At 36.9% G+C, this 23,588-nt stretch overlaps 4 protein-coding genes and 1 pseudogene across 10 annotated transcripts in view; 3 read left to right on the forward strand and 2 right to left on the reverse strand.

Moving 5' to 3' along the window:
• Nucleotides 1-2,822, reverse strand: part of LOC113689873 (cold-responsive protein kinase 1-like) — a 4,419-nt gene extending 1,597 nt beyond the window's left edge. The window contains exons 1-5 of the mRNA XM_027207667.2: nt 2,517-2,822; nt 1,507-1,638; nt 1,200-1,315; nt 898-1,108; nt 130-367 (exon numbers count right to left, since the gene is read on the reverse strand). Of these exons, the coding sequence (XP_027063468.2) occupies nt 130-367; nt 898-1,108; nt 1,200-1,315; nt 1,507-1,579 (638 nt within the window). The 5' untranslated portion in view covers nt 1,580-1,638; nt 2,517-2,822. The remainder of the gene's footprint in view (nt 1-129; nt 368-897; nt 1,109-1,199; nt 1,316-1,506; nt 1,639-2,516) is intronic.
• Nucleotides 2,823-8,509: 5,687 nt separating this feature from the next.
• On the forward strand, nt 8,510-12,877 carry LOC113690711 (uncharacterized; annotated as a pseudogene).
• A 363-nt stretch (nt 12,878-13,240) lies between these two features.
• On the forward strand, nt 13,241-14,739 carry LOC113690713 (photosystem II 10 kDa polypeptide, chloroplastic). Its single transcript, XM_027208712.2, has 5 exons — nt 13,241-13,489; nt 13,674-13,732; nt 13,838-13,893; nt 14,184-14,236; nt 14,463-14,739. The coding sequence occupies exons 1-5, from the start codon at nt 13,336-13,338 to the stop codon at nt 14,555-14,557; spliced, it is 417 nt and encodes a 138-aa protein (XP_027064513.1). The 5' UTR covers nt 13,241-13,335; the 3' UTR covers nt 14,558-14,739.
• A 184-nt stretch (nt 14,740-14,923) lies between these two features.
• Nucleotides 14,924-21,060, reverse strand: LOC113690709 (DNA repair protein recA homolog 1, chloroplastic). Of its 6 annotated transcripts, XM_072051571.1 has the most exons (14): nt 20,775-21,060; nt 20,591-20,686; nt 19,772-19,863; nt 19,578-19,653; nt 18,929-19,120; nt 18,589-18,718; nt 18,387-18,472; nt 18,176-18,301; nt 17,693-17,797; nt 17,561-17,617; nt 17,040-17,102; nt 16,888-16,964; nt 15,969-16,041; nt 14,924-15,426 (listed from the first exon to the last, which is right to left on the reverse strand). In XM_072051571.1, exons 3-14 carry the CDS (start codon nt 19,840-19,842, stop codon nt 15,313-15,315), a joined length of 1,170 nt encoding a protein of 389 aa, XP_071907672.1. In that variant the 5' UTR covers nt 19,843-19,863; nt 20,591-20,686; nt 20,775-21,060; the 3' UTR covers nt 14,924-15,312. The 6 variants fall into 6 exon arrangements, 5 of the variants coding, with proteins under 5 accessions (XP_071907672.1, XP_027064509.1, XP_071907669.1 ...); XM_027208708.2 differs by having other exon boundaries at nt 19,058-19,120; nt 20,591-21,060; XM_072051568.1 differs by having other exon boundaries at nt 20,591-21,060.
• Nucleotides 21,061-21,161: 101 nt separating this feature from the next.
• Nucleotides 21,162-23,158, forward strand: LOC113690712 (uncharacterized). Of its 2 annotated transcripts, XM_027208709.2 has the most exons (4): nt 21,162-21,459; nt 21,817-21,981; nt 22,174-22,217; nt 22,858-23,158. In XM_027208709.2, the coding sequence occupies exons 1-3, from the start codon at nt 21,231-21,233 to the stop codon at nt 22,215-22,217; spliced, it is 438 nt and encodes a 145-aa protein (XP_027064510.1). In that variant the 5' UTR covers nt 21,162-21,230; the 3' UTR covers nt 22,858-23,158. The 2 variants fall into 2 exon arrangements, with proteins under 2 accessions (XP_027064510.1, XP_027064511.1); XM_027208710.2 differs by lacking the exon at nt 22,174-22,217 and having other exon boundaries at nt 21,163-21,459; nt 22,858-23,090.
• Nucleotides 23,159-23,588: the final 430 nt, after the last annotated feature.

The following is a 23,588-nucleotide window of genomic DNA, read 5'->3' on the forward strand; positions in this document are numbered from 1 at the left end:
GAGGTTTAGAGGGGGAGCAAATCCCCACAAAACTAGATGTTCATGCATAAGAGTTAAAACAGGATTGACATCCTCAAAAAGAGAACCTTCATAGGAGTACAAGGATGAAGAGATTGTTTCAAAACTTACATGGTCCCTGCTACTCGTGTACTCACATGAGTCATGTTGGGAGGGATGAGTTTTGCAAGACCAAAATCTGAAATTTTAGGTGTTAGATCCTTGTCTAGAAGTATATTGCTTGCTTTGATATCCCGGTGGACGATATGAGGTCTCACTTCCTCATGAAGGTAGGCAAGTCCTCTAGCAACTCCAATGCAAATTTTTGTCCTTATTCGCCAAGTAAACTGGATGTTATTGTAATCTCCATCTGGAAACGAACATTCAAGACCTTTAGATCCAATCATGATTCAGAGAAAATTAGACTGAAGAAAACAATTTGTAATTACTGGTGTAAGATATTCATTGCTCAAAGTTTCAATAATTCAGTGCTCCATGCTTTAGATGTACGTGTTCAAAAGTTTTGAAGAATTTGAAATCTCTAAATTTGTCCTTTGGCTTTAAGTAAACTTCATTTTGCTGCCCAAGAATGAAAAACTATTTTTAAATAGAAAACAGACTTGATCGCAATCAAATTACGGGTCCTTTTGGTACCGAATGAGGATATATCATCGCAAGCATATTGGAGCATGCTGTTAATAGGTGAGAGATGGGGAAAGAAGCTCTTTTCTTCGACTCATGAATGGTTGGCCAGAAATAAACTTGTACTCCGTAAAACAAGAACATTTCAAAAAGGATAAGCCTTGTTAAAATTGCTTTTTATAAGACAACAGATGGGAATTAATTGTTCCTATTGCGAGCACAAGATCATGAAGGTCAGAAACAGAAAAGTAGCATTACCAAGAAGTGTTTTTGCAAGACTATTCTTCTCTAGGTAGTTGTACACCAAAATTCTGTGATTGCCTTCCACACAACAACCGTAAAGTTTCACTAGATTTTCGTGCTGTATTTCCGAAATCACTTGAATTTCAGTCAAGAACTCACGTACTCCTTGCCTTGATTCAGTAGAAAGAACCTTTATGGCAGCCATCTGGCCGCTTCTGAGCTTTCCCTACAAAGTGAGGATATATCAGTAAAACTGTGACACGGGCTCGAAAAGGAAAAGTACATACATATATTCGCATCAAAAGGAGTTTCTCTACCTTGTAGACAAAACCAAATCCACCCTCCCCTATTTTATTGGTTGGACTAAAATCATCAGTGGCAATTCTCAACGCCTTGTACGTGTAAAGAGTGACGTTCTGGATGCCAGAGAGCTCTGTTCATGAGTCCACTCTTATTAGGTTCATTCATAAATGGACAAGCAAGAAACATAAATAAAGGTGTTGTGTGGCATTGCTAGTTTATGCAGGCACGGCTACTAGAAAAGAGTTTCTAGGTGGAGGATGGAAGAACGCAATCTGTCTGAAAGTTCCGGACAGTTTATCTGAATAAGAGTACTTTGTTTACCATCATCTAGCTCAACTGAGCGTTGTGTTGCTGAATCCAACTTTCTACCAAATAAAAAGGAGAAGCAAGTCATGACTGTATGATTGGCCAATTATCTGCCTTCTCTGTAAAATATAGCTGCTCCAGAAGAAACTGTATTCAAAGCCAGTCAAATCAGAATACAGGAAATCACGCAAAGGCCACATTGTTATCAGAAAGCTATTCTTGGAAGGTTAGCAAACTAACAATGTATTGCATAAACCTCTCTTGTATACTCTCTTATGCTTATGGACATAAGAATACTTGTTTTAAACTGTTCTTAGACAGTAAACATTTAGATGCAAGTAATGTTTTATAAACACTAGCCAGGAAATTTTATGCTGCAAAGAAATCACACAGTAACAACCATTGGCTGGTTGGTTAATCCAGATAAAATTAACCATTGGTTAGTTTGATTTTGCATGATCCTTAGTATGGAAAGGTGTCAAAATGCTGAAGGATCATAACGTATAGCCACAGAAAATCCAAAGATAACAAAACGATCAAGTCTGAGATGGACAGCCGCAGCTTTTCAGCATATTTATATGGGAGAACTTCTGCTAATAAAATGGTGCCCCAAAACATTTTCCATGGTATTAAAAGACCAGGTTTCTACTAAATCCACCTCTATAGAGATTATGCCATAGAAACAGAAATGTAATGGGGTCCCTTTAATAGGAGAAACACCAACCCGCGATCCCCGAAAATAGTTGCAATTCAAGAATAAGTTAGAATTCAAGTGTTCTCGCCAAAATAAAGGCGAACGATCAACTAACAAAAGTTGAAAAATCAGGCACCTATACATTGATCGTACCCATATTACCACCTATACCCCAGAATCATTGCTACTCGGTAGTAGCAGTTGTTACTGGCAAGCATCAAGTAAAATCTAGATGAATTCCAACTAAGGCATACAGAAAGAAACCCCCTGGATTCACTACCAAAGTTTAAAAAAAAAAAAAGAGTAAATGAAGCCCAGATGAGACAAGTACCTGAGAAGCTGAGAAAAAGAGCAAAGGAAAGAACTTGGGGCCCAAATGCTGCGACAGGAGGTTAAAATCCAAAAGAAGCAGCAGGGAGATCCTGAAATATCAGAAATCGAAAGTCTTCCTAAAGTCCTCTAAGGTTCCGTCTGATTCCTGAACTTTGCTTTCTACCATACAATATATGTCGTACGTCAGGCAGTCACGCTTGTACGTGCAAGCACACAAATACATAGACCATAGACCAGAAGTACAGAAGTAGAAGGAAGGAGCCGAGGAGGTGGTGGAGAACGACGATTGGTTTCCGTCGCATCAGAATCAAACTGTCAGTTGCTGTTAAAGAGGAGCAATGAAAGAAGGGCGGAAGGGGGGGCGTGGGGCCACAAAGAAGAGAGGCGCGTAACTGTACGGAAGAGTAGCGCGTAAGAAGTCAACTCAGGCGTCACTCCCAACTTTCCAAGTTAAAGTGCCTGTATGCTCCGCTATTGATATTTTTGTACACCCGGTCAAAGTCCCCTCTAATTTCTGCCACGCAACTCACCAATCCACGCTAGGACGGGGCAGTACGCAGTAATTCTCCAGATGGAAATGGTAGTGCGAGAGACTCGAATTGTACAGCCTCGGACAAGCATCCTTTGGAATTTGTTGCCTATGCCCGTGTTAAATTGCACTACTACGACTAGTATATTATACATGCATGTAAATTCAATCAGTATCAGCAAATTTTAAGGTTGGTTTTTCTATATGGAACATCAAATGCTGAGAAAGATTTTGTACTGTAGCCGTATGGTGTTAGACAAAATCATCGTATCTTGATATGAGGAAAAGATGAACTGGATTGTTCAGAAGAGAAAACGGAGAGGAAGGTCTCGAAATCAAAAGGTCTTTTACTTGAACTGAAAACAAAAAAAAAAAAAAAAAAAATTCGTCATGATTTTTTTTGGGTAAGTAAAAGATCTGATAACATATATTTTAATTAACCATTACTTATTAGCCTCAGTTCATTACAGCATTCTCAAAACATCCAGCAAAATAGATAGTTTAAAGGAGGGAGGCAGATTACAAAAGAAAAGAGGAAAGATAAGATAAAAGATGATGATATTGCTAAATTGTCCGTTTGAAATGCAGTTTTTTGAACTTTTAATATAAAAACATACTGCATTAATTTTGATGCATGGAGATAAAAAAAAAAAAAAGAATTAAAAAAATATGTTAAAAAAAATTGTAGAAAAATGACAATACACACGAGGCGGCCCCGTTTGCCCCTGCGTATACGTGGCCATTTCGTCACCTTCCAGGAGGTGGACATTTAAGAAAAGTTTCCAAATGGGAAAAGGTACGGAGCACAGTTGACCGGGTTGGCAGACAGTATTGAATTCGCAGCCCTATGAGGTGTCACGGAAATTTCTGGCAGCAAAGCATGGCCCGGAAAAGAAAAAAAAAAAAAAAAAAAAAAGAGCTGCATAAGACCTGTAAGTAGAACTGTTAAGTCGATCGAGTAGTTCGAAAGTTCGTTAGAGCTCGACTCGTTAAGGCTTGAGTTCGGTTCATTAATTTTGGTTAACGAGTCAAGTTCGATCTCGAAACATGCTCATTTAGTTAAGGCTCGTTTGATACTCGAATAGTTCGTTAGAACTCGTTAATGAAGGGTATATTTGTCATTTTAAAAATTAAAATTATAAAAATTAAAAATTATAGATTTTTATTAAGAATAATTTGCACGAGCTCGAGTTCGAGCTCGTGAAACTCGACTAGTTTGTGATAAACGAGTCGAGCTCGAGCCACATATACATTTAACGAATCGAATTTGAACACATTTTAAAACTCGTTTTCCTAACGAACTCAAGTCGAGCTCGGTAGCCAAATACTCAACTTGATTAACAGCTCTACCTGTAAGATCGCGGGGAAAGCACTTTCTTTCTGTCAATAATGGAATTTACAGTCCAGGATGAGCGGCAAGACATGCTAAATCCATCGGAATTTGGAACGGGTAGAATAAATCCCAGTTAGTGTTTTGTACTATTTAGGCACCAATAAATATTGTACATCTTTGGAGTTGGACGAGGCATTTTCATTTTGGTCAAATTATTTTAAGGTCACCGCTAAGTGTGAAAAAGAGGAACGGAACTTGAATGTTAACAATTTAAATAGAGATTTCATCAAATTGGAATGATAAGTGAATGGGATGCCAACCAAGTAAACATTCCTCTGGTTCCGTAGAAAATCAAAAATATTTTTTATTAGAAACGACATGCAGATAGGTCAACAACCATTGTGTGCGCGCGCGCGCGCGCGTTTTTTGTTTTTTGTTTTTTGTTTTGTTTTGGTGTGTAAAGACATTTTCAAAATAATTTGGTCACCCTAATAAGGATGATTATTAAATAGAGACACAACTTTTTTGACTGGTAGACTTGATCATTTGAAAAATAAGAATAATATGGTGTGAAAACTCCATTTCATGTTCCAAGCTGCAAATAGACTGACGTTGTTGTCATGTTGAATTAGGAAGATTCTTTTTTCACGGCAATTAACCAAATGGTTTGTTTGGATTGTCTTTTATTTCTCCAATTTTATCTGCTTACATCGTTATTACAATTTTCAATACACCTTTTTATATTTCCAATTACCTTTTTATCTCACACACATCACATCACAAAAAGTGCTACAGTAAAAATATTCCAAATAAAACACAATCCAAACAAATCCAAAGAATGGTCGTTAAGCTTCTGGACGAATAGTAATTACAGTCTAGCCTGTAACATCAGTAACCTAAATAAGAAATAATTTTGTTGATTTATAACTAATAGATAATTAATACTGTATTAATCTATAAATAAATACTAAGGGATAAGCCCGCGCTCAGTACGGGAGTGGTAACCTGTGTGGTGAAATGAGTAAATTTATAAAAAAATAAAATAAAATTATAAAGAAAGGGCACCATACTTTTATAAATAGCATAGTACTATTATATGATGGTGGTATTTAATCGATATTGACTATTTTTCTAAACTAAACCTCTGGCATGAGATATACTTACCATTATTTTTCATGACGGTTTGAAAAGCAGATCTAGTGGTTTTTTTACCTTTTTATACTTATCATAAGCTTGACGTTATTTCTCATGGATTTTTTTCTTTTTGTTCAATACATAATGATGCATACATCTTTTTTTCCTCTCTCATTTAAAAGTTAATTTTTAGCATTCAGTTTATCGTTACATCTATCCATTCTAAAATTTGATGCAATTAAGATAACTTTTAAATCTGCTATCATAACTAAAACAACTACCTAATGGTTCTCTTATTATAAGTTTGACGTTATTTCTCATGGATTTTTTTCTTTTTGTTCAATAGATAATTATGCATATATCTTTTTTTCCTCTATCGTTTCAAAGTTAATTTTTAACATTTAGTTTATCGTTACATCTATCCATTCTAAAATTTGATGGAATTAAGGTAACTTTTAAATCTGCTATCATAACTAAAACAACTACCTGATGGTCCTGGAGTTTAAACAATCTCTAAGCAACAATAATTCCAATGAACAAATGCAAGGTCAAATAAATAGAGAGAAACCAAACAAGCAAATCGCTAACTTTGTCAACTGCACTAATCCAGTAATAACAATAACTAAGGGACAGGCATATAAGCCATATATGCAAATCACAACATATGTATCTCATTAATCATCTTGTATGCAGCAAACGAGATATTGATATTCTGCACAATGAATAGAGAAACAACCATTTAATAAATAGTGAAATAGTCTCTGCTAAACTCATCTACTAAAGCTTAAATCTCAACACGGTTCAAGCCTTTTTGTGCAAATGATATTTAAAGCTAAGTATATAGATTCAAACCTACACCAGTATGAGAATTAATATCAAAATGAGAGTCAACAATTCGTACATGCCAATTGTGAGTGAAGATTTAAATCGTACCTTCAAGTCAAAGTTCCAGTATACAAATAACTTTTCCTCACAATTCAACCACCTACACCTAAGAAAATCAGATTTTTCAAGAACAGTTAGAAAAAAAATCAGATTTTTAATGTTCAGAGGTATTATCTCCTTCATAATGAAATTCTCAAATTCATATAATAGCTAAAGAGAAAAATTGCAGTAGAAATTTTACAGTATCTAATGAACCAGTTGAATACAAAAAAAGTTAAAAAAAAAAGACACAAAGAATAAAGAAACCTAGGCAAACACCTTTAAAAAGATACGGAATACAAACACCTGCATCAATACCCAAAGCCTCCATTATTGCCAGGAAGCTCAAAGGCATTGCAATTATTCTGGTAACTGAATAGAAATGATTCTTCACCTAATCCAGACTAAAACTCTCTTTAAGATAAATCAATTAGTGACTTTAATAACTACACTCTTGACATTAGTTTCGTTCCATCATCTAAAATTCCATGAACTGCAAAAGAAGAGGAAAGGTGCTACATTTACAATCTTAATGAGTTGCATGAATGATTTTTCATCTAATACGCATTAAAACTCTCTTAAATAAAGCTAAATTATCATTTGAGTTCTTCCCATTCTCTATTCAAATTGAATTGCATGTCTTTTGTTCCGCCTAGTTTCTCATCAATCGAACTTCTTTCATGTATTTGTATTTAATGACAAACTTAATGGATAGAGAAACACTGCCAAGGGTAATATAGGGAAACACTGCTGGAGGAGGCATTACACCATTGTACTCGTCGCTAAATCATTTTCATCGTACGTTTCCTGGCCCCAAATTACCCCTAGACACAGCACATGCAAATTTCCCAACAGTTTGCAACAATCCCACTTGAAAGGGTACTATAGTCAACAACTATGGAAGCAAGCATAACAATATTGTACTTTGCGCTTCATCATTTGCATTATACTTTTCTACATCCAAATATACCCCTCCATTGGACAGATGAAAATTTGTTAACCGTCAACTGCAAAGTGCTTTTTATATATGTACAGGAAACAAATAGCAAGAGAAGGAAGTCAATATACATATATCACTATTACGAACACCACCAAGAGGTGCCTTTTTCAAGGTGTCAAGTAGATGATCCCAGAAATAAAGGGGGAAACAAAATAAGAGACGTGGACGATAGTGGATTTGTTTGTCAAAATTAATTTTGATTACAGTATCAACACAATTTTTGAAACTATTTTCTTACCTTTATATTATATAAGAATGAGTTGTGGCCGAAATGAATTTGAATTTCAACCGCATAGATAAAAATTTTTTGAGAATGTAGAATATTGTGTATTTTTTTTAACTTTTTGTACAATTGAGAGCAGTATGTGTTTAGGTATATTTATCGAAATACCCTAATTTTGGTACATTTAAAAGTTTTGATTTATAGAAACATTTGGATGTTTCTGAAATATGAAATTATTTTGCAACTATTTTTACATCAAGTATAACTTATATAAATTTATGTATTAGTATAATTATTGAAATGGTGTTATAGACACATTTAATTGAAATGTGGCTTTTATTGTGCAATTAACACAAAACTTATTAACACGTTGTTATAACTAGCCATTGAAGGATATTCATTTATTTCAAACAACTTATGTCTGCTCTTGGGTAATTTTCAACTGACATCAGTAAGAGTTTTTTAGAAATTGTAAAAATATTGATAAAATAAAGTGTATGATTGGGTGCTGCAATTAAAATGTACTATCATTAGTTTTGTCATATTTGATGACTATTTTTTTTCGGAATGTATTATTATTTATTCAATAAAAAATATCTCTAACCATAGTGACTAAACACTCGTGCGATGCACGGTACTCCCCCTAATCTTCAATATATCACATTAAAAAAACTATACATTATAGTACTTTTATCAGAAACTAATCAAAATAATTTACTGTCCAAGTACACTCAATCCTCATAATAAATTTGCTTTTAAGATGTGAGTGAGTGTATTAAGGTGTATAAGTAGACACGTGGGTGTAGAAGAGGCTGCTACTATCCTCTTGTAACTGGAACAGCACCGGCTCCTCGCTTGCCGTCATGACCACTAGTCCCAGTGTCGCTACCAAGGTTGCTGTCATCGGAAGCGGAAGTAGGCATCTCCCCTCCTCTCTTCCATATTGAAATCACTAGCCTACTACGCTACTAACCGATAAAACATTTCTCTTTTTTTTTTTTGCACTACTAATTTGCATTGAATTAGTATAATAATTGTTGAATTCAGAAGTAAGTGGATAGATGTCTTGCAGTCTCAGGTGCGGTATGTGCATCGGCGCTGGCCAAGAATGGAATTTCAGTCACCATTTTCGAGTCTGTAGAGGTCCAGGTGGCCGAATGTCTCAAAGAAGGTGGAATTATATATATATATATATATATATATATATATATATATATATATTTCTTTCTTACCACCGTCCATTGCTTTCCATTAGCAAATAATGTTTTACTTCACATAAAACAAAAGTGTTTTTTTTTTTTTTTGGGTGATGGGTCAATTCTCAACACCCGATAGAGAAACGGCCGAAGATGGGAGGGAGCTATTATTCGACCATGGTGCTCCTTACTTCACTGTCACCAATCCTGAGGTCGTGGGTCTTGTTCAGGACTGGGAATCGAGAGGCTTTGTTGCACCCTGGAATGAAAAGTTTGGATCTTTTGATTGCACTTCCAAGAAATTTCTCGTTAGCAATGAGGTCTCTCACTCTGTTTAATCACTTTCCTATTGTGCTTCCGAGACCACTTTATCTGCACTTGTCTATTTCTTCAACATCATACTTTATCTGCATTTGTATTGTCTTTATTAAATGTGTTTCATATAATTGTGTTCTCTGGCTCTCTATGATTGTTGTTGTTGGATTTATTTAATTAAGACAATATTAACATGTGAGCTAAACATCGGAGTTGATCTAGTCTTTGTTTTTTCTCACGTGAGTGCATGTTTTAGCTAACTAAATGTCAACATGATAGAAGAACACCACATAACTGACATATCTCTTGCCCAGGGAATCATGTCTTCAGGAACTGTTTTTTTTTTATTTTAAATTAAGATCCTATATGAATCCTTCCAGAATACTTCAAACTACATAAAGTAGTGATCTGGAGTACCCTCTGCTGATTCGCTCATTTCTCCAATGTGGTTTTCAGCACAAGTGTTTCTTTAAATTTTCCTTCTTTGATTAGTCACATTAAGATCATTTTTCCCTAGGGTTTTTACATCATCAAACTCATAGGCTGTGTAAATTTCTTATCGCAAATTGCAAGCATTTACAAGCTTGAGGCATTGTGATTATTAACTACTTGTGTATCCATCTAAACTTCATACAGTTGCAGATTGCATGAATGCCTAGGAAGTAAAAGTCCTGTTATCATAGCTCAAAAATTAATGTTCTTAAATCTTTTAGTTTAATGTAGGAAGAATCAAATCAGAAATATGTTGGAATCCCAGGAATGAACTCCATCTGCCGAGCTTTATCCTCAGAACCTGGTAATGGATAAGATGCAACTTGTTTCTTATTGAAATACTACACTTGTCCAAAAAAAATTAACATTAACTAAAAAAGTAAATCATTTTGTTTCAAACTGAACAGACTTAATGTGTAGGAGTGAGGAGTTGTTTCGGATTGGGTGTTGGGAAGGTTGAATGGTTAGAGTATGAGGATTTGTGGTCATTGACCAGTTTGGATGGACAAGATCTTGGTCAATTTAATGGAGTGGTGACATCAGATAAGAATATGTTTTCTTCCAGATTCACAACGGCAACTGGAAGAAAACCTCCTTTAGGTATGTCTTCCCTCCTTTTAGTCAAACATATTTCATGATTTGAGGTATGTATTGAACCAAATGTTGTTGGTAATAATGACCGTACTTGTCAAAATGTCTTATGATTCTTTTTTTGTGATGCTTTTTGTTTTCTTGTTTCTCTAATTGTGATGAACTTCTCATTAAGCATCAAGTAGTGACTCAATTGAATTGTCAAAGAGAAAAAAATAATAGAAAACAGCATAGAGTTAGGAGCAGAGTAGTTTTTCTTTTACTTTATTGACACCGTTTTCTTTAAGTACTATAGACTGTAAAGCGAAATTTATATTCCTTCAGTGAATTGGTTGTGCAAATTAGATCCAAAGAAATTGGTGATATGACCTATTCGATGTCTTCTGATGGCGATGATATTTCATGTACTTGATGCCTTACAAATTATATATAATTAAACATACTTTGTTCCCAAAATGTAATGTATGCATTGTATTCTGATGCTTGGAACGTTTAACTACATTGTGCTATTACTAGGCATCAAGGAAAGGAAAGTCTAGAATTTTGCCTTAAGATATATGTTATACATTCCTGAATCTTTAATTTTATTATTGGTAGATTATCAAGCTAATCTGTGGTTTCCACTTAGTTGACTAATTTGAAGTTTTGTTGGTTTTTAGCCTGGGAATTTTGTGTCTAGCAGGGTTCAACTAGCTCATTACACCTTATTTGTTGAATGATGGTATTGGTTGCATTATGCATATCATTTCTATTTACATGCGGGTGCTTTGTGTTTGTGATTTTTTCCCTAGATAAAATGTCTGCTTTAACTGGAAGGTAGTTTTCTGTCAAAGATTAACCAAATACTTTGACCTTTCCCATCTATTCTCTCCCTTACCTTCTAAGACTTGAGCATGGTACCAGAAATAGCTTTGAAGGTCAAAGAAATTCCTGTTGTTTCATGCTTTGCTCTGATGCTGGCATTTGAACGGCCTTTGCAATCGGTGAGAATTTCTTTTCCACCTTTCTTCAGGCTTTTGCTGATGCAATACAAATATTTATTTGTCCTCTTCCCCTATTCTTGTTGTCTGGTTCCACTCCTATTAGAACATTTCACAAGTCCAAACCTACCATGTCTGCTGGAACTTGTTTATAACTTCTGGATCATTGATCGTTTTCTCTACTGACTCTCAGATTCCAGTTAAGGGCTTTTCATTCAAGAATTCAGAAAACTTAAGCTGGGCATTTTGTGACAGTAGTAAGCCTGGTCGTTCAATCACTAGGTATGTGTGAGTTTAAATGTGAGGAGATTAAGAATATAACAGTGATTTGAGTTTCAAAATCCATTACTACTGTGCTTTTAACGTTTTCTTTCTCTTTCATTCTGCCTTTATATGAAGTGAACGTTGGGTGCTGCATTCAACAGCACAGTATGCAGAGAACATCATTGCTCGAACAGGGCTTCAAAGGCCTACTAATGCAATACTAGCAAACGTGGCTGAAGAACTTGTTCAAGAATTTAAAGGCACTGGACTTGATGTATCTCAGCTGTTTTTCAAGAAAGCTCACCGATGGTTGGTATTCAAACTCAATTTTAAATTGATGATTTTATTTTTTTTAAAAAAAAAACTGGCAGCTTTTTCTGCATAAGATATGGCATGTGGCTGCAATCTCACTCCCCTCTTTTCAAAACGAGCAGAATAATGTTTAAATTAAAGGCAAATTTGTCTTTTCACTTTTTGCTTCCCAAAAAAAAAATAAATTATGGATTTGAGCAGGAGATCTTGTTTTTTCAGTTTATTTTTTTTTTTTTAAAAAAAAACTTGAGATGATGTCTTCAGACTCAGAGGCCAAATTTTGAATACAGGCTATAATGTGTGCAATGCACTTAGTAATTTTTCTCCCTCCCTAGCGGGTGGAGAAAATGATTTTGATGCGTCTAATCTAGTCTTAGTAACTGCTCCAAACTCGTATTTCTTGCAACGGGATAGATTTTGAGATCTCTTTATGTGACCTTTCAGGAGGGAAGGGAAACTTCTCTTTTAGATGCATTAATTAAAATCTGTGTGAGTGATCAAATGGATGTTGGGAGTGTGAATGTTCTAGGATTAGTCCATTGACACGATTGACGAAGAATGTTCTAGCATATTTTAGTTTGTTTTGTTTCTACTTCTCAGAATGTTTACATTCCAAGAGTGGCTGCGTGGTATAATATATTACTTGACAGGGGAAGTGCATTTCCTGCGAAAAGCATAGCAGCAGAGGAGAGGTGTCTCTGGAACGGAAACAGGAGATTAGCAGTGTGCGGTGACTTCTGTGTTAGCCCTAACGTTGAAGGTGCAATACTGAGTGGCATAGCTGCGGCTGCAAAGTTTACTGAACTGTGAGCGAAACATGACTTGACTGACTGTTGCAATAACAGCATAAAGCCCGCTTAGCAAAGACAAGAAAGAGAGATTGTTCTCACAATATGAACTAAAACAAAACATGATTGTTACGAAGGGGAAATAGCAATATAATAAAAAATGGGACAGAGAGTGGCACAAAGTGATTCGTTGTGCAGTAATTCCCGTTTTCTTTTATGGGTGCCGGTAATTCCCGTACTCTTGATGTAATAGTCAATAAATGGAATTTTTCGGTAAATATTGCTGATTTTTTGTTCTGTATTCTGGGTTTAAACTTGAAAGATAGCTGAAAATTAAGAAAAATGCAAAATATTAATTTTCTTTTTCCGACGACAACCAATGGCTGATTGACAAATCTGGTTCCCGTGACGTTGCTGCGTACTTTGGAAGTGAACAAATCGAAAGAGACACCTCATCAATTTTTGAATTCTACATATATATATATATATATATATATATATAGAGAGAGAGAGAGATTTTTCTTTTTTTTTTGGGGTTGGTTGGTGCAGAGGGCTTGCATTTGGATAATGCTGTAATGCCATATCCAAAACCAATCCATAAGCGTTATGCCACGTGTGAACATATGGCAATCACCAGAGCCAGCAAGATTCTTCCACAAGCGCATATTTCAGCCGACTCGTACGCTTGTAAGGAATTTATAGGGCAAAGGCGGCGGCAGCAGCAGCAGCAAAAGAAATGGCAACCACAGTGATGAGTTCGTTGAGCCTTAAGCCTGCTGTTTTCACAGCTGAGAAATCAGCAGTTAGAGGCCTCCCTTCACTTGCAAGAACCTCCTCATCTTTCAGAGTGCAAGCCAAAGGGAAGAAGATCAAGACCGACAAACCTTATGGTCAGTCTTAATCTCACTACAACTGAATTAGGCGATTAAAGAATTACTACAAGTCCCCCTCCCTCTAGTTGCTTCACGAAAAGATAGTAAACAGTAGTGTAATTGTTTCTGAACAAATGGTTTCATCATTGTTATGTCAAGTGGTTGATTGAGATGGATGGTATTCGGAATGTCATTATAATAGGAATTAACGGAGGTATGACTTTGAGGGAGGGACTTGACGCTTCCGGCAGGAAAGGAAAGGTAAAATATTATTACTAACTGGTCTAAAAATCATTAGTCTGTCCTTCTTTACAACCTGCATATGCATGTCTCTTCCTTCGATTTGATATTCTGGCATTTGTTCAGGGAAAGGGCGTTTACCAATTTGTTGACAGGTACGGTGCTAATGTCGACGGATACAGGTGAGGGTCAAAATTCTTGGTTTGTAGCTATCAAATAAATACCTGTGTGGACGGGAGGTTATTTGAACATTTGTTTTAGAATAGCACTCTACTACTGTTTTGTGGCATATGAGAGGATGACGGAAGATAAAAGAGTGATTGAAAAACGCGTTCACGATGATTATGCTAACGATTTAATTGTTGTTTTTTCCTTTCTTTTTAATAACAAACGAACAACTAGTTGTTTATCCAACCACGATGATATTTCAGTATAGAGATACTAACATGTTTTATGTTTGAACAAAATGCAGTCCAATCTTCGACACGAGGGACTGGTCTCCAAGCGGTGACGTCTATGTTGGCGGTAAGATTAGCTAGCAGTTTTACATGAATCCTATAGTGAAGGAGGTGGAGGAGAGTAGAGAATATGACTCTTGATTTTTGAGAATTTATTATAACCTCGCAGACAAGAACATATTATGATCATCCCCTTTCTTAATCCATCCTCATTGATCCTCTGCCCTTTCTTTGGAAAAACAAAGAATATTCTGATGGCGATATGTGATGATCCATTTTGAAATATAATACAGGTAGCACTGGCCTGGCAATCTGGGCAGTTACCCTGGCTGGCATTCTGGCAGGAGGTGCTCTACTAGTTTACAACACCAGTGCTTTGGCACAGTAGACAATTGCCCCCTGTAATCCATGTGACATTATAGCTTGTATCCAGGAAGGAATTGTTCCCAAAAACATGTATGGATCATATATTTTGTGGGATCAAAACTCGTTTTCAGCTTGTGTCATGTTAAATGTAATCATACTTTTTTACCATGATATTTCTGATGTGTGATTAGCATCCTTCCCTAATTGGTTCACATGGCATACTTCAGCTGAGTTTACCAACTTTTGATTAATGATTGACGTAAAATCTATGTTCTCTTTCGTTAGGCCCTCTTCTCGTTGCTCCATTCAGTTGCATATAGGGATTGTATAACACAACGACAGCCCAATGCATTTCCAAACTCCAATGAGGGTAGAAGGAAGACGAGACTGTAAAGAAAACTTGCTCACTCAATATCATTAAAAATTTTATGCGAATGTTCAAACTGTCTTTGGAAAGAGGATATGGATATTACAATATGTGACCCTCCCAGCACCCCCTCAATGCCCTCCAAGTCCCAGTAAACTGTACATTCCTCATTAGGGTACTAAACTAAATGAACTTGTTCTTCCCCAAAATTGATGACAAAATACGTCTGCATTGTCAAACAAATCTCATATGAGCATGAACTCCAAGTCGTTACTCTCCCCATCACCTGTAAGCCTTTACCGACTGACGTGAACCGCACCAATTCACATTGTTTTGTCATGGAGCAATGTAACCTATGCCCTCAAGTCTTCCATCCAATCATCCAGATCTCTGTAACGTGAAGCATTTCATCATTCTCGTTGCATCTCATGGAAAATATCTTCATCTTCATGCTGTGGAGGTGTCAATTTCATGTAAGATGAGCCTACGTGTCCAACTCCCTCTGCCATGGCAGAGCGAACCATCTGCACTCGAAAAATGAAAGTTCATAACATCAGAGTTCTAATAAATGCATGGAAATGGATACAAATAAAGGTATCCTTAGAAGCTCAAAAGGAAATGTGCATTGGCAATTTTTAGGTTCATTTAGACCCAAAGGCAAGGCTGATATTGAATAGGCTTTATTGTGAAAGCAAGGTCATTAGATCAACTCCCAATCCAAGCTGGTGCATCCTTGCTCTCTGCAAGAAAAAGTTATAGAGCTGCTTCCCTTTTCATTTTGCATGGACAAATGATGATCTGCAGTGCTGTTTACTTTTTATTGTTCATCATATTACTGCCGCAAAGCCCAAACAGGGAAACAATCATCTTAGGCACAACATCCCATATATTTGTATATCTATTTCATCCAATGAGCTAATAAATAATACAAACGCTTTTTAAGTTTTATTACTTGACATAGCACTCAAGCATAACGATAAACCAATACGTTGTTTGATTAGAGATTTTGAATAATCTGCACTTTTCTCCAGAATAATATCCACATTGTGTGAGGAGAGTACATCACCTTCTCTACTTCTTCACTCAGTAAGGGGTTTTCTTTCAAGTACTGTAACGCTCTGTCTCTTCCTTGCCCCAACCTTCGTTAATTATAGAACAGAAAATTGCGGTGAGCCACAATACAAATATGAGGCCCGTTAAATAACAAGATTCAGTTAAGCTCTTTGAGAATGCAAAACTTTAATGCAGTCAAAATCAGACAAACAAAGCTCAATTTTTTAGCCCAAGCGCTTACTGATACAGTACTATTGAAACCATTCTACAAGACACAGTTGAAAACAATAACAAAAACACGGTATATGTTTAAATCTGATAATCTGACTGTCCTAAAGACTAATATGAGCTGACAGCCAACTTCAAGATGAGAATTGAAGGGCCAGAAAGTGATCTCACTAAATGTCAAAGTCTACCCACTATATTACTAAAACTATTAGTAAGATTTCCGGACCATAGTGCTATCTAGTAAATGATAGGCATCGAATATGGTGATAGAAAGTGTCACTACACTGCTTTTAATTGAATTCAAAACTTGCAGACTTTTCTAACCAAGATAGTAGGACGTCCCGAAATATATACTCTAGCCAGTAAAGAAACAGAACGGATCATTAAAAGCAACCATGTAATGCATACATCTAAAATGCATCATCACAACACCGCGAAAAAAATAAGCAATGGATCTGCCGTGATTGATCATATACCACCTATCCAGCCTATCTAGAGCTCAAACAGAAATCAATTGCCAGAATGTCAGAGTAGACATAAAATGCACATACTAGAAACGAATTTTGTTCCTATGGCACTTAGAGACAGCAAATTCATGCAAGATTACACCTGCTAAATGTTACGCACTAAAAACAAACCCCCCCCCCCTCTCTTTTCCCAAAATTTTGCAGAAGAGATGCCCATGATGGATGCAAAGTACATACCTCTGATCCGCATAGCTATACCATGAGCCCTTCTTTAGCACAATATCCATTATTTCAGCACAATCCAAAACACAACCCTGCAGATAAATTGAAGATCAGAAGGAAGAGAAAATCTTACACATAAATTAAGTGCAGTGTGCTGCAAGGCATACCAACTTGCTAACACCCTCTCCGAATATGATTTCAAATTCAGCTTGCTTGTAAGGCCTCGAAACCTACAAAAATGACTACTCAGCTAAATGACAAGCACATTTCAGAGATGTAAATCCTGAGCAATGAGGCAGTTCATATATATTCTGAAAAATATTTCAATTGTCAATATTACCTTGAGAAGAAATTAAGCAGGTTGAACTTAAGTAAAGCACTATGCCTTAGCTACATGTTGAACCAAGTAAAGCATCATTCCTCAGCTACATTATAGCTTTAAGTTCCATAACCAAGTACACATTACAACCATATGGAGGACCAAAATTCGAACAAACTTCTCCAACTCCGAAGTTTATCAGTTCTCTAACAAACTTAATTGCGAGAATGTAAACATATAATCTGAATACAAAGATTTTACTCAAATCAGTAGAACTGCAAATCATGCCAACGCTGGCTTATGAAGGACGTTTATCCAACAGCAAATATTATGCACTTCGATTAAGGCAATAGAACAAAAAATAATCACCTTACTCTTTTGAACTCGTACACGAACCTTAAGACCAATCTCTTCATCTCCCTTGACCTGCAACAATAAGTCAGAAAGAACTGGAATAGACAAGGATAATGCACAAATCAGTTGAATAGATTTTGTGCTTACAGACTTTATCTTCCCAATAGGCCGTATCTCAAGTCGAACTGATGCAAAGAACTTCAAAGCAATCCCTCCACTAGTGACTTCAGGGTTTCCATAGTATACACCAATCTGATTAAACCAAGAAGAGATGATAAAATGGAGATGAACAGAATAAATCAAAATGCTGATTGCAAATAAATAATGAGTGCAGCACTATATGAAAGTGAACTAGAATTAACCAGTGATACGGATAGTTTAGGTGCTTGTAATACTACGGATGCCTAAACTTTGAGAAAAACAGCTATCCATACTGATAACAACTATATGAATTATCTAGAAGACAGCAGTTGTGGTGGTCCCCATCATCCCAGGTCTATGACCAAGGTTACTGAAAGTCAGGAAAACATCAAGGTGAGATGTAATACTCAAACCCGGTGAAGTGCCGTAGCTATGGAATGGGATAGCATCCCCACCTCCTAAACTTTTTGGATAAAGAAAAGGAAATACCTTGTATCTTATTTGATTCAGGAAAATAAGAGTGCATCCAGCTTTTGAAGCATTGCCTGACATTTTACGCAAAGCTTGACTCATAAGCCTTGCCTGCAAACCCATTTGCTGCATTCCAATTTCTCCCTATGCAGAGGAGAATGAACTAAGTAGAAGGCATTGGTGACAAATTATCAGGTTCTAAAGTTGAAAAGAGAAGCATGTTTCTCACTTCTATTTCAGCTCGTGGGGTAAGAGCTGACACTGAATCAATGCAAATGAGATCCACAGCACCAGATCTACACATGCGATCCGCAACTGAGACAAGACATATTTCAACTAAAGTAAGTGCATCTCCAGAGCTGAAGCTCAATCATCAGAAAATGTTCGCAAAGGTTTTCATTCTTCCAATGTTAACAAGGGAAAGAAATTACTCTCTAGAGCCATCTCTCCATTATCAGGTTGGCAGACAATCAAATTTTCTACATCTACCCCCAATGCCTTTGAGTAAGCTGGATCAAAAACATGCTCAGCATCGACAAGCATTGCATTACCACCTAGCTTCTGCATATTCAATTTCAAAATAACTTCATTTGGTCTTAAGGCAGAAAAGAACCCAACATAGAAATATGACCTAATAAAATCATCCCCAGAGCTACCTTCCAAGGGCAACTAAATCACTCTACTTGATTTTTTGAGCAGCTGTTTAATCTTGTATTGTTTTCCAGTTCACTAAACTGGCACTTCAGATATGAAAATAGTAAAATGACTCGCCTTTTCCAGCCTTGATTCCCAACCCCAACCCAAAAAGGGAAAGGGAGAAACCAGCAATGAATGTACATCTGTGATTGTCCCTGCATAGTTCATGTATGTACAGAATAGCAATTTAGACACATAGTGTACCTGTACTTCCGCAATTGCATGGAGTGCAAGAGTGGTCTTTCCACTACTTTCCGGTCCATAAATCTGAGATACAAAATAATTAGAGATGTCAAGAACAAAAATACAATGATTAAGTTAATTAGATGGAAATGACTCAACAATTGCCATCAATTACCAAATAGAAAGTTATACAGGATGCATTCTCTACTGGAATTAATGTGAGAAATTCTACAATTGTCACCACGACACTGCACTTATTACTTATATTAAATTCTGGTTGTATTGCAGTGCTGTGTCATACATGTTCTTGGTAAGTAGAAGCAACATCCCTGTGGATGTCATTTACATGTGATGGATTCTTCTTCTTTTTTTTTTTTGGGCAAGTATAAGTACTTATATTGATAACCATAGAAGAACACTTGGTGGTGATTTCATCCCTAAAAGAAAGTAACCAGTTATCCTTGACATAAGTCATATACACGAATAATTACCACAGCAATATTAGATGGAAAACAGCAAAAAAAAGTACTAAATGTAAGACCTCCACGATTCTCCCTTTGGGAAGGCCACCACCCAACGCAATGTCTAATGTCAAGCAGCCACTTGGAAAAGTTTCACTGCAACCAAAGGAATAGACCAAGATCCTTATATATTTGCAGTAGTCATAGTATTTTGACTCTTCCTTTGTACAGGTAATGTGAGATCAAGATTTGTTTATGAAATAAAAGAACATACACCAAGGCCCCGCCTGCACCGCCAAGTCTTGTAACACTTCCTTTCCCAAATGAGTTGTTTATGTCATTCATTGCTGTTTCCAATGCTTTTTGCTGGAAAAATGTTTTAAGTAATCAAGTTAGCACCAAGCCGTCATTAATCCACATAGTGCAGCAACAGTTTACATCTATACTTTGTCAAGATGAATTGGCAGCATGAGGTTTAAGCACTCCTAAGTCGTTAGTTTTCAAAGCCAACCTTACTCAGAGACCAAGTAATGCTAATTTAGTAGTTTGAAATATTCCATCAGGTAATAAACACTGATGAGAAACCAAATGCATGATGAAATGGATTATAGAAAGGACATATGTTTCTAAAATAACCTAGCCCAAAATAGAGAAGCCATTTGACTGTGAAGCAGGTATCTTTCACTTCACCAAGAAGAAAGCAGAGAAAATAATCATTCAGAAAGACAGAATAGCAGAGTATCAAACAAACACAAAAGGGAGCTCATTTTGCCGTACATTTACAATTGTGATAATTTTTAGATATAAAATGAACTCCTTTGTACCCCCAATTTTGAAGCATCAGCTGTAAGGAATAAGAAAGTCTCCCTCTTTCATTTTTAAACGTTGCCACTTTAAAAATGAGAAACGAACTATGATATTCATCTGAAAAAATCAATGTTTTTCTTGAGCAAAGAATAGTCTTTTTATCTCGAAACACTTCCTCTTTGAAACTTTTGCCTCCAACGCGCAACATACTAACATTACAGAAGTAAAGGCATTTCATTTAAAGGAAAAAATGAAGTAGTAAAAGAGAAGAAATTTTGAGACAGACCCGGTCAAGAAAACGAGGATCAGAGTCAGCAGAAAGAGCTCCATTGACTTTAGCTTCATATTCGGAGCGAACCCTTAAAGGTCTGGGGGTTAATTTCTGCTTCATAGGAAGGATAGAAGAGCTCTGAGATACCTGAAGAGATGAACAACTCTTACAAGACAAAGTGTAAAGTGACGAATAATACCTCTTACTCGTATCACTCAAGGATAAAAATTGGGGTTTTATTGAGTAAAAGGTTAACTCCATCACAATAGTCCAATTTAGTCTGGTTTCTTTTAAGTATCAAATATAATACTCCTAGTAACGATTCTTTCTTTCTGCCACTGGACTGACACAGAGAGGGGGGTTCATAAGAAGAGCATTGAGCGTTGAAGTTGAGAAGGAAGACGTTTATAAAGCGGGGGAGAGGCGCTTGGAGCCTTTACTTTGGGGCCTTGAAAGACATCATCATGTCAGAGTTGAGAGATTCCACTGAATATATGGGGCAAATTCATAAAAGGAGGAAACTATAAGGGTTTTCATGCAATTAAAGCGAAGGGGTACGAGGGAGTAAAAGTAAAAGGTTCACGTATGGTAATAGAAAAAGAAATAGAGAAACAAGGAAGTAAATTTTGGGAATTGCAAGAAAACTCTGAAGACAATGGCGGAAGAAACGCCGGAAGGACACCTGGTAGAGTCCATGTCGGCGGAGGAGGAGGCCTCACCCAATAAGAATGATGGGAATGACGGGACAAGTTCGGAAGAATCTTCACTGGGAAGGTGTCTCTCTACCTTGATCTCTACGATAATTCAAGATTTCGATAACAGAGCTGAACACACTCTTCGCAGCCAAGATCAACTCTCCTTCGCCCTCCATCGTCTTACTGCAGGTTCACTCTTTTTTTTCTTTCTACTTGCCTTCCCCATTTCTCCAAAATCTCTCTCCCCCAAAACCAACCCACCTCTGCCCTTAGTTTTAGCTTAATTATCTTTTTGCCCAGCTTGTCCCTCTTTTGCCTTTTATTTATTTATTTTTTTCGTTTCACTATGGCATATTGCAATAAATTGCTCATGCTACTTCCTGGAGGAGTGTTACCGGCATCTGGGCTATTTAGCTTTTGTTTTTATGTACATGTTTGTGAGCTCTATCCCTTTTTCTTGTATTTTGGTGGGTTCTTTTTTTCCTTAAAATTGTTATAGGAATTTAGTAGTTGATTTTACTGACTATATGTAATGTGAACTTTCAGAGCTTGATCAATTGTTAGATGATGCACCATTGCCTTTCGTTATGCAGCATGCTGCCAGAATTTCTGGTGTTAGGAAAAGGTTTACATCTCTAAATTCAGTTTTAAAGTCCATACAGCGCCGCATTGATAATATAGATCGAACCTTGTCAGCTGCCTCGCTCCAAGGTAGTGTTCTTCCTTGCTGGACCTCACTTTTATATGTTAATTTGTTTGCTAAGATGCATCAATCTGGAAATGCCATGATTCATTCGTTTACCAGAGGAACATATTTTACTGTTGTAGCTTCGTGCTTGTAGACATTTCAAGCTTTTAAGCACTCCTATCAGATTTACATGATGTTTTTTTTTGCTTTTATAGATTCTGTGATGTTCATTACAGCCCATTGTGCACATATTGAATAGGTGAGATTCTCAACAACGGGATGTTGCAAGTTGTTTTGGCACCCATAGATCACAGAACTACCTGCATTATGTTGTCTCTTTTGTCTGGTTCATTTGTTAATGGTTCCTTCGAGTGGCATTGGATAACTTTGGTTGCAAGTCGGCTGTGAGGTTCGGAAAATATAAAGCTTGCAGATTTGGACTTAAAAGAAACAAGTAGAAACGATATGATAGATTTCCTTCAGATTGGTTGAGCACTGCTTCTGACGTAATTGTTCTACATAGGAAAGCATGTTCTCACTAATAGGGATCCTTGCACCAAAAGGGCCTTCTTCTGAACGCTTTTTTTTTTTTTTTAAATAACTTTATGTGATGGTAAGCTTTTTTCTTAACCTCTCTTATAGGGTGGGAAAAGGTTGACTAGTTTACTCTGCTTATCTTTTCACAAATACCTAGTACATGGTAATCATCTGTTTGCATATTGCTACGTGCTTGTTTTCACAGAGTTTAATTCCATAATACCTTGTGCTCTCTCAATCACCACGTACCGGCGCTCTGCGGTTTTACATTTTGCACTTGTTAACCGGAAGCTTTTGTTCGCATCAACTGTTAAAGCTTGCTCAACGTTTCAATTTCTTTTTTGCTCAATGGCATCTGGCAGAGAAAGTGCTAACAGAAAGCGGGGGAACACATTAAGTAAGCTACATCTGACGTTCATCGCTCACTGCTGCATTGTCATGGTGGATACTTTGTGGGACAAACAATTATGTAATTCAGAAATTTGGAGCAGATTGCTTTTGGAGGCTTGTTTCTGAAATTGATGATCTGAATGCACAGGGCCCCAGATTTGTCCCCTAGTTTCTTGAATGCACAGGGTCTTTTTATACTCCTTTATGGTTCTGTGTCTGATTTTTTTCCTGAGGTCTGCAATGCAATGCCCATGCATGGTCTCACCCCTTTCACTCTCGGACTACTGCTACTTTTCTTTAACTCTGATGCTAGTGGGCTTTAGTCGCAAGGGCGCGTAAATTGGGAATTGTATACGTTCTGTGCTTTCGTAGAATCTTGGGCCCGTGGCTCATGTGAGGCCAGATTTTGTCCTCTATGAATCCATGGAAGAGTAAGTAGATGGGGCCATGCTGCCGCTGCGAGCCCTTAAGCTGTCAGTTCAGGTCCGGTGGACAACTTAAGTAGCTCAAACAATTCTAATGATTAGCGCAATTGCCAGGAAATTTCGATGTCGAACAAATTAAATGGCATGCGCAATTCTTAGGAAAAGATCAGCTACGTTACTAAGTAGCAAGTTCGAGCCTCCGCTGTGCTGGATTCCTCCGCGCACTTAACCTGCTAGGGTCGGGTTGGGGCGTAGGGTCTGGGCCGCAGGGGATTAGT

The sequence above is a fragment of the Coffea arabica genome, chromosome 5c (genome assembly GCF_036785885.1).
Source record: "Coffea arabica cultivar ET-39 chromosome 5c, Coffea Arabica ET-39 HiFi, whole genome shotgun sequence".
Taxonomy (NCBI): Eukaryota; Viridiplantae; Streptophyta; class Magnoliopsida; order Gentianales; family Rubiaceae; genus Coffea; species Coffea arabica.

What these genes read in the sequence shown, in the direction of transcription:
- LOC113690712 (XM_027208709.2), top strand. Translation starts at nt 21,231, where the DNA reads ATGGCGGAAGAAACGCCGGAAGGACACCTGGTAGAGTCCATGTCGGCG. An exon ending in CCTCCATCGTCTTACTGCAG is followed by an intron (nt 21,460 to 21,816) that starts GTTCACTCTTTT and finishes GTGAACTTTCAG; the next exon opens with AGCTTGATCAATTGTTAGAT. An exon ending in GTCAGCTGCCTCGCTCCAAG is followed by an intron (nt 21,982 to 22,173) that starts GTAGTGTTCTTC and finishes TTGCTTTTATAG; the next exon opens with ATTCTGTGATGTTCATTACA.
- LOC113690709 (XM_072051568.1), bottom strand. Translation starts at nt 20,836, where the DNA reads ATGGAGTTAACCTTTTACTCAATAAAACCCCAATTTTTATCCTTGAGT. An exon ending in TGGAGAGATGGCTCTAGAGA is followed by an intron (nt 18,473 to 18,588) that starts GTAATTTCTTTC and finishes GTCTTGTCTCAG; the next exon opens with TTGCGGATCGCATGTGTAGA. An exon ending in GAGAGGGTGTTAGCAAGTTG is followed by an intron (nt 16,965 to 17,039) that starts GTATGCCTTGCA and finishes ATTTATCTGCAG; the next exon opens with GGTTGTGTTTTGGATTGTGC.
- LOC113690713 (XM_027208712.2), top strand. Translation starts at nt 13,336, where the DNA reads ATGGCAACCACAGTGATGAGTTCGTTGAGCCTTAAGCCTGCTGTTTTC. An exon ending in CAAGACCGACAAACCTTATG is followed by an intron (nt 13,490 to 13,673) that starts GTCAGTCTTAAT and finishes TCATTATAATAG; the next exon opens with GAATTAACGGAGGTATGACT. An exon ending in CTTCCGGCAGGAAAGGAAAG is followed by an intron (nt 13,733 to 13,837) that starts GTAAAATATTAT and finishes GCATTTGTTCAG; the next exon opens with GGAAAGGGCGTTTACCAATT.